Here is a 9,308-nt window from a genome sequence, read left to right as displayed (position 1 = left end):
CCCGCCTGAGGACATCCGTATTTTCTGGCCTGATAACGCTAGAGAATTTTAGACGGTGAAATGTAGCAAAGAAGGCTAGTCCTCATTGCTCAGCGGAAGCCGCTCATCTGGGTCCCTTCGAACAATTCTTTTTGTCCTTATGGGGAAACCAAAAAAAATCCCTTAGGCATTTTCATTCCACACCTTCCCATCTCCGAAGGGCAGGGTTTCTCGTCTCCAGCTCCCCAGATCTATTTTCCTTCCTCCTTAGCAAATCTTGCCATATGCATGTCCTCACAACCCCAGTCTAAGCTAGTTCCCTTTCCTTTTTGCCACCAAAAGCACGCCAGGTAAATCCTAGGACTTTCATCGAGGCCACCTTCTCCGGAAAGGCCATCGAGGGCTGCCGGCAATCTTCCCGTTGCCTCTGAAGACTCCAAAAACGAAATCTGAATCCGTTATGCCGTCTCAGGGCAAAAACCTCGAGTCCGGAAGGTTTCGATACGTCCAAACGTGGGGGGCGAGGGTAGGGAGGACGACGACGACAGAATAGGAATGTGATTATGGGAAGGAGAATGGGACGATGAATAGGAATGTGATTATGGGAAGGAGAATGGGACGATGGGTCAATCATCGACTGAGATATCCATGACTGTCCAGGAAAGCCAAACCACTTAAGATTTCCTATTTGGCTTTGGAGATGTGGGCAGAGTGCACCGGCCAGTGTGGCGCGGGTACATGGCAGGGAGATCGATCGGGGCTGCTGCACCGGGGGTCTCTGTCCTCAAGCTCTCGCGCCCAGACCTGGTGACCGGCTGTCCCTCAACTGAGTTTCGGGTACTCACTCTGAGCTCCAAGGGATAAGGCCTTGGGAGGGTGGAAGCGGTCCAAGGCTTTGGGAGAACATCTCTGTCGGGCATGGGGTCTGTAGGTACATTACAAAACCAGAACCGAGAGCTGGGATCCCCTCCACGTGCATCCCACTCTCCACACAGACAAGGCCAGTGCGCCCCGCTGACCCCCGCAGCCTCTTCCACTTACCGCAGATCTTGAGTCCCAGTTTTCTGGTGCATCCATGGGCCACGCCGCACCAGGTGTCATATGCTAGGACGAGCGAGAATGAGATAGATGCGGTCAGTGCGGCTGGGACCAAAAGGGGCACAGTCAAGGGCAAAGGTTTTCTAGGACGGGAGGGGGGCGGCAGGGAGTTTAATGCTCCTCATTAAAAGCTCATTCCTGAAAGGAGCGGGAGCAGATTTGGGGCAGAAGAACAGACATGTGCCCTCCAAGGCCCCACCAGACTCCGGTCTTCAGGTGTCTCTCCGAGATTGGGCACCAAGCGCCCCAGTGGGACCCCAAGCGACCCCTGCAGGGGAGTCAGGGAGGCGGGGTCGTGAGGGGCGGGGCTGACTCCGCCAGAAAAGGACTAGAAGAGCGAGCAGCAGCACCCACCCACCGGGCCTGGGTCTCAGGTCTCCGCCCCTCAGGGCTACCACAGCAGTCCGAAAAGGGAACACAGAGACATCTGGGACCGAAACGTCTCATAATTTCTTGGCGGGTCTCCAGTCGAGTGGCAGCTTAAAATAAACTGGCATGAAATGGGGTCGCGGAAGAGTTCAGGAATTAATTGGGTGAAAAATAGTATTTGACTAGATGATCAGGCTCGCATGACTGCTCTTCAGTAGGACCCGGCGTCGGGAAGACAATAGTCCACATCCTGAGCTCATCTCTGGTCCTCCTTTTCAACCCGTACCCCGTTAACCCTCTCCGAGCCTGGGCCCCAGACGTTTTAGGTCTGGAGCAGACGAAGAGGAAGAGGAAGAGAAGCAACAACCTTCCCTCTTGGGTGGAACTGTGGACCTAGGGGCTGCTGCTGGATTTTCTTCTTTATAATGCTGTTTTCATGATCTACCTGCATTTGGGGTTCAACTTTCAGCAGTGAAAGAAAAGCAGCCTCTTGTCAGCGGAGCCCACATCTGGGTGGGTGTGTTGGCCTATTGCGAAATCGCCTACCAATTCCTCCATAACACGACGCCTCCAATCACTCCCCTCCCCCACTAAGCGCGAGTGCTGGCTGCGATAAGGAGACTGACATCCATTAAATCCGAGGCACAACAGAGCGCTGGCGGGGAAAGGAACCAACCCGACGTCCGTGAGACAGCAAGTCTCAGATGGGGTTCCTAGGACAGACAGGAAATCGGTGGGAAAGCAAAACACTATTAACAATACTTGGCGGGTACTGGGCTATTCGCTTTAAACCCTACCTTAACCCGCTGAAACAGGTAGGTGGGAGTGTTAACCTAAAACCTATGTAACAAACATCGACATTGAGGCGCCGAGTGGGTAAGTAAGTTTTCCAAGGTCACTCAGTTGGGAGGCTACAATTCAGACATATTGCATTGCCTTTTAGAATGGGGGGTGCAGAAAAAAGAGAGGGAAAGAGGTGTGGGAAGAGGGAGCTAGAGAGCCTCTACGATGTAGCCTTAAGTTCAGCGGGCCCGAGAGGCGGTAGGCAAGGAAGACTGAGTTCCTGAACCAGAGGGTCGCTGGAACTAGAGGCCAAGACTGTGTAGGTCTTTTGAGACCTCGGAGGGCCAGAGAAGTGGAGTCGATGCGCGAGGGAAGGCGGTCTACAGCGAGAGCGAAAGTCGGTACAGAGCAGGGGCTTCCGACTGGACGCTGGAGCTGGACTATTAGGGGGCAGATGGGGGTGATCCCTAAGACACGGGCTGCCTACTCTTCTGAGGCCCAGCCCTCAGCTCTCTTCTCTCCGCCTTGGCGTGCCTGGCCACGTGCGGATTAGAGTCAGTGCCTCTGCCAGGTCTTCGACCCGAGGCTGGGCGTATACAGCCCGCGGAACAGAGGGAGAAAGGGCTCGAGGATTTGTGAATACAACCGCAGCCAAGCTCAGCCGGGCAGCAAAAAAGGGGCGGGAAATGTAGGGAGGCCCGGAAGAGAAATCCATCAAGGCCAGAGCTGTTAGACAAAAGGCACGCAGGCCTCGCGGAGCTCCGGGCCTCTCTATCCAGTTCCCCAGCTCATGCCCAGTTCTCATGCCACCAAGCCTGGCGGCGCTCCCAACACCCTCTTTGTTGTGTGGGTAATTGTTGCCTGCCCCGAGGGGGTGGGGTAGGGAGGGGAGTCAACTCAAGGAGAACTGGAATGTGACGGGAGGATTTAAGACTAGACCTCCAGCACGGGAGCCATTGGCCGCGCCTAGGAGTTAGAGAGGAGGTGTACACGAGAAAAAGCCTCTCCACCTTTGTTGATGAAAATGGACATTTTTTTCTCAAGCTTGTAGAAAGCGACAGACAAGCACAGCCATAAGCCCTTCTTCTAAACACACACGGGTTCTATATCCTTTCTACACAGGAATTCTGGGGTCGTTACTGTCTGGAGCTGTTAGATTTTTGGGGAGGAGGGGGGAATGAAGACATTTCAATTTAATGTAGAAAAAGAAAAGCAATTCTCTCACTGCACGCCTTTACAGAGAGGTAGGGAATAAATCAATTAAAGACCAGTTCTGGAAAGGAGCTGAAGAACTAGCTCAGCTAGGAGGAGAGAATCGTAAACCCCCCTTTCATCTTTTATCTGCCCTCTCTTCTTCCCTCTTCCGGACGGACGTGTCACCTGCTGACAGGTCTTCTACTGGAGAGAAAGGACAGGGCACCTCTGTCCGCCCGCACTAGCTAACCTTCTAACCCCTCCCCGTTCCCCATTTCTCGCCACTTAGCATGCTGCCCACTCCTCTTTTTTCTTTTTCTTCTTGCCTTTAAGATGTAATTGTCTGAAATGTCGAGCTTCTGTCTCGAGTCGTTTTATGCACCTTTCCCGCCCCTGGCTTCTCCCTCACTCGTCAAAAGCTCGACGCAAATTTGGAGCAATTAGGGACCCTGAGTTTTCTAAAAGCTGCAATTAACGTCGAAATTTCCTCTGATTATAGACTTCAAGCACAGCACGGGGGAAAGCGGGGGGTGGGTCAGATCTTAGCTCAACGAAAGCGGGGGAGAGAAAATTTTCTATTCTCGCTGGGGCTCCCTGCTCCTCACACCTCCCCTTGCCCAGATTCTCGTTGTCCCACCACGCAAAGAAACGCACACATCATAACAAAACCAACGCTCAATGCCACCAGTCCCTCCCTGGCTGTAGAACCCCAACCAGCACTGCTGTAGCTACCCTGCGTGGCTACCGCTCTCGGGCGCCCTGGGAGCCGCCCGGCGTCTCCTGCAACCAAGTGACCTCTGGCTGAGCCCGGGTCAGCGCCCTATTTATTTCCTGGTCTCCCTTCATCACCTCCCGCTCTTTCTGCCAGCGCAGCCTCCCCAAATTCCAGTGCCCTCATCTTCCCCGCAGTCCATTTGAAGGGAAACTAGAACGGGACCTACTTGTGGGGCGCAGGTTGGTAGCACTGGGGTCAGCTCCCGCGTTCGAGGCGGCGGAGGACGAGGTAGGGGTCGAAGACGCCATCAGCCCGTTGGTCCCTAGGCCTCTGCTGTCCTGAATGTTCGGTGTGTCAGGCGCAGAAACCGGCTGTAAAGAGAAGCGGGAGCTATGCCTGGAGGGCTTGGGGAATCCAGAGCGCGGGAGACAGCTGAGCGGCTAGGGGTGCGGACACTCCCGCTGGCGACCCCGCCGGCAATAGAGAAGAGGGAGGAAGGCAGCGAGCTGGCGGGGTTGGGGTGCACCAGAGGGAGGGGAGACGTGCGTGCGAGCTCGGGGACTAGGGCGCTGACAACGTAGTCCAGCGTCTTTCCAGTCTGTCGGCGCAGCGGGGCGACCTGGAGCGCAGCGCTGGGATGAGGGGGGCCCAAGGCTAGTGAGGGTCACGAGGGTGCGGGGAACCGGGATAGGAGGGTGAGGAAGACTCAGTGCGTGATTTTCCAGCCAAACCGCGACAAGTCCCTTTGGCTCTTATCTGCTAGTCGACCGGCGGGAAGGCGAGGGGCGGGGGTGGGGGTGGGGAAAAGGCGCACGGGGCGGGCACGTCTGGTTTGGTGTCTGGTTGCCGTTGTTGTGTCTGGCTAATTCCCTGGAAAGAAGGACACTATATGCTCCTGGTACCGGGACTTTGGTAAGACAACGTGAGCGGAAAAAAAGGTCAATTCCTTTACGTTCTCTCTTGGGCTTGCCTGGGGAAGAGCCACGGTCACCCTGTACTCCAGACAGCTAGAAAACAGCAGGTCGGAACCCCACTCATCTCCTTCTCGTCCCACCCTGCTTTTAGCCATCTCAAAGCCTAGGGCGAGGCAGAGTCCGGGTTTCGGTGTGTTCACCTCCACCCAGTTTCTTAAGAACCCCATGTTTCTCGCCCTAGGGAAAGGAGGAGGCAAAAAAAAAAAAAGGAGAGGGGACAATCATCAGGGAAACGCGCCCAGCGCGCAGGAGGTAGCGGATAAAGAATGAACGCTGCCCAACGTCCCACTTGGACGCGCGGCTCTGGCGCGATGGCGTTCGAAAGCTTCGGGACAGAAACAGTGAGGGTAAATCTGGGTAGACCTAAGACCCCGCAGAGAAGCGTGATCTGGCTGCCGCCTCCACTAATCCCCCGCCCCACACTTAGCCACGCGCGCGCACTTGCGCGCAGCTCACAGTAATACGAACTGCCGGCAGGTCGCGGTTGCTGAGGAAGTAACAGGTTACCGCTCCAAGATGCGCCTATCTTTGCTGCTGCACCTCATCGAGATCGGCATTCTCAATCGGGAAGAGCAGAGGAAAATCGCTCTAGCCCCACTTGAGCGCGAGGCAAGAATCCCGAGGGCGGAGATAGGAAAAGGGAGGAAGGCGAGGGTCCCTGCGTCACGCACCAAGGGAAAGCCTGGGCTGGGGCCAGCGGGACGCACTCCCCTTGCTAGAATATAGGGGTGAGTGACCAAGGATCTACCGGCGAAGATGTCCTGACCGAATTACAAAGGTTGGGTGCTGGGAAAGTCTGGGCAGCGACGCGCTTACGCACCTAGACTCAGCTACCTGGAGCTAGGCGCGCCCGCCGCTTCTCCGCTCAGCGCTCAGAGATCCGTTCAATGAAGCTTGGTCGGATCGTGTCACAGGCGTAATTTGTCCAGTGTCACCTCCAGCTGCTGCCTCGCTCTTGCAAGCTCTGTCCCGCACGCGAGCGTCAAGAGACGTGAGAGATCCCGAGGCGACTGCTAGGCTTCGGAGGAGGCGGGGGAGGAGTGGGGAGGCGGGGACCCGCTCCGCGGGGAAATCACGAGGCCGCAGCTCGCGTGGGCCGCTCGTCGGTGAAGTGGCGAGGCGCTTTGCAGGTGTCTGACCGTCTCTGGAGCTTTATAGGGCGATTATAAATCCAGATCACGGTTTTGCGCCCGGAAAAAAGGGGGGGGGCCTGTGAGTAATCCAGCACTTACTCAACACGCTCTAATTTTTGAAATAGGCAGGGTGTCGGATGAGAGGAGTGAAAAGATAATTCCAAAGATTTCTGCCACGCTGCGCGGTTTTCCCCTCCTCCCTCCCTTCTCTCCTTCCCTTTTCCCCATCCCCCCATACCTACTAGATGACCAGGGCTATAGCTTTGCCTGAATCTTTTTCCTTCAGAACTGCGACCCCTCGATGCTTCCGTGAGTGAAAACGTGTCCTCGTTGGCTTCTCTATTGAGACAAAATTGTTGTCGAGCTAAAGGAGACAGAGAAGGGGGAGGGGCGTGAGGGAAGGGACACACAGACCCTAGAGAGATCTCCATTTCCTCATCCCGTTACCTCCTCCAACTGGGGCCTCTCGAAAGTACTTAGCAGTGCAGCCACCTCACCTGAACTCAATCACCTCACCTGAGCTCAGCCTCTGGCAGAGGAAAAGGTTCTGTTTTTCTTTCACTCCGTTCCCTGTCTAGCTCTGGCCCCTTGGTGGTAGGGAAAATGAGCCTTCCTGATTGATCGCCTCTGAAGGTTAATAACACGCACGAGCGCCACTCTGAACACAGCCGGAACCCGAACACATAGGTGACGCTGGGAGCTGCGTAAATGAAGGCGGACTGATCCTCCCGTCTTGGCCCACTCTTCTTTCGATTTCACGCGTTTTTAGGTTTCTCTCATTGCAATATTTAAGCACATTTATTTAATCAATTGTGTTCAGAAACACCCCTCATCACACACACACACACAAAAAGGCGTTCACGAAAAAAAAAAAAAACACCCACCAGAGGGCGCTAGACTCTCAGAGACTGAGAGGTCCTGCTCGCCTGGTCAACCAAGTCAACACCTGGATAGGCTGACTGGACTCTGTAACTCCTCATCCTCAACCATTCCTCAGCAATCCTTTTGCTCTACATTTTCTTTTCCTCTCCATCAGCTTCCTTTTCTTTAGGACAAAATTAAGTGAATTTGTCGGGGGCGGGGCTGGGGTGTGTGTGACACCGTTATAATCAGTGATTTCTTTCTTTACTCGTTTTCACAGATATTTCCCCCTCGTTGCGGTGCAGCAGGCTGCGGTTATTTATGGTACTTCTGGGACCTGATTGGTCCCTTCTCTTTGAATGAGTTATCGACTTTCACCATGAAACAGTGAAAACGCTAAAAATCTTACAAATCACTGAAAATTCCATAAAGGAGATTGAAGATGGTGCCCTGGGGAGATTAAGTTCGATCAGCAAGAGGTAATTCAGTGTGAGATTTTAAATAACCGTGTTGCCCTTGATATTAAAGAAAATACCGGCGCCTTCTCTTCACCCACAAGAAAATTCCGGGCACTTTTCAATGACACCAACATATCCTAAACCACACGAGCGGGATAATCGCAGCCCTTGGCACCCAAGTTCCCGAATGAGCAGGGTGGGCGTGGCCGCACGGTGCTGGAAACGTCCCTTAAACTACGCACTCGGCAGCTTCTCCAGGACGCTTGAGATGCACGATTAATCATCAAACAAAGCGCGGAATTTCACCTACGCCCCTTTCTTCCTAGAGCTTTGTCTAAAATACATTGCATCACACTCAGACGTGGAGTCCAGTGTCAGTGCTAAATCATTCAAAACGCGAAGGATATGGAGACAGGCGGGAGGAAGCTGTAATTCCGGCGCCCCTCCGAAGATATCTGTGGGTAGAAGATGTCCGTCCGCTCATCCTCCGTCTCTCCATCTTCTTCCAAGTCCTGAGAATCCTAGGAAAGGAAGATTCGTTTACTTCATCTGTGGCACCAGAGTGAGACAATTTCAGCCACTTCCTCCTCTGACCTCTGCATTCCAAACGCTCTTAAGATTTTAGCCAGGACAGTAATCTCAGTAGGGGTGGCGTGGAACAGGGGAGTTTTCTACAAGATTACCAGAAAACCAACCCCACGTCTCTCTAGTCAGTTCTTACTCGTTGTGGTCCGCAGAGAGGCTGGTGAGTTTGGACCTCCAACCTTGCAGTTAGCAGCCAACCACCTAACCCACAGTGCCACTAGGGCTCCTGTACAAGATTGTTGTTGTGTTATTTAGTGCCATGGCGATCTAGTATAGGGTTTCTGAGGACTGGCTGGTGGGTTTGAACCGCCAACCTTGCAGTTAGCAGTCCAGTGCATATCTTACAGCTCCACACCAGGACCCCCAGGACTAGGTATCACAAATTGAAACTGAGTGTCCCCTCATCTCTTTCTGCTTTATGATGGGGAGGAGAGGAGTGAAGGATCCAGTTGGTCGTTAATTTTTTAAATGTTTAATTGTTAGTAACTAACTAAACGACGATTTATTAATCACCTACTTTGTGCCAGACACTGCTCTCATGAAACTTACTTTGCTAGTGCTCTTTGAACTCATAAAATTGACATTTCACTTAGGCAGGGAGAGTGGCAGAGAGGGATCATGGTGGATTTAATTTATTTTTCCATTATTTCCCACTTCAACGCAGACTCTTCGGCTCAGCTGTGATGGTAAGGGACCAAGGACCTGGAATTCCACATATCGAACACCTAAGACGGAAACCCTGTACAGGGTCGCTATGGGTCGGACCCGACTCGATGGCACTTAACAACAACAACAACAACAAGACTGGGCCCAGAGGGTTCAGCACCATGGACAGCGCACACGGTGCCGGTCTACCTAACCGCCCTTTTGCCCGCTGTCACCCCCAGTTCTTTGCCAACTCTGTGCTTGTTCCGGTCCATCTCCCTCCCAGCAGAAAATGTTGTGTTTGTTTTGAAAGGTTAGAGAGTGGGGTGTTTTTTCTCCTCCGCATCCTGGTCAGAATTTGGGCTGAGAGTGGCTGTGGTTGTCTTTTGGCCCTTCAGAACATTTGGAATTTATCTTTTTGTTTGTTTTTCGTTCTTCTTTTTATCTTCTACCATCCCCGGGGAGTGGAGAGGATGTTTTGGACAATGAGGGTGGAAAAAAGAAATCATCTCCA

The 9,308-nt window shown here is 53.4% G+C and overlaps 1 protein-coding gene across 2 annotated transcripts in view; it reads right to left on the bottom strand.

The window, feature by feature from the left end:
• Window positions 1-6,416, bottom strand: part of GAD1 (glutamate decarboxylase 1 (brain, 67kDa)) — a 61,118-nt gene extending 54,702 nt beyond the window's left edge. The window contains exons 1-3 of one of the 2 annotated variants that reach the window (XM_006866618.1): window positions 5,933-6,416; window positions 4,365-4,509; window positions 1,021-1,083 (exon numbers count right to left, since the gene is read on the bottom strand). In XM_006866618.1, the coding sequence (XP_006866680.1) occupies window positions 1,021-1,083; window positions 4,365-4,446 (145 nt within the window). In that variant the 5' untranslated portion in view covers window positions 4,447-4,509; window positions 5,933-6,416. Of the gene's footprint in view, window positions 1-1,020; window positions 1,084-4,364; window positions 4,510-5,928 lie in introns of both variants that reach the window. The other variant, XM_006866619.1, reaches the window with a different exon arrangement.
• Window positions 6,417-9,308: the final 2,892 nt, after the last annotated feature.

This window comes from Chrysochloris asiatica, unplaced genomic scaffold (genome assembly GCF_000296735.1).
Source record: "Chrysochloris asiatica unplaced genomic scaffold, ChrAsi1.0 scaffold00094, whole genome shotgun sequence".
In the NCBI taxonomy this organism is placed as follows: Eukaryota; Metazoa; Chordata; class Mammalia; order Afrosoricida; family Chrysochloridae; genus Chrysochloris; species Chrysochloris asiatica.
Note: the sequence above shows the minus strand (reverse complement) of the source record. Positions and strands in the feature narration are given on the sequence as shown.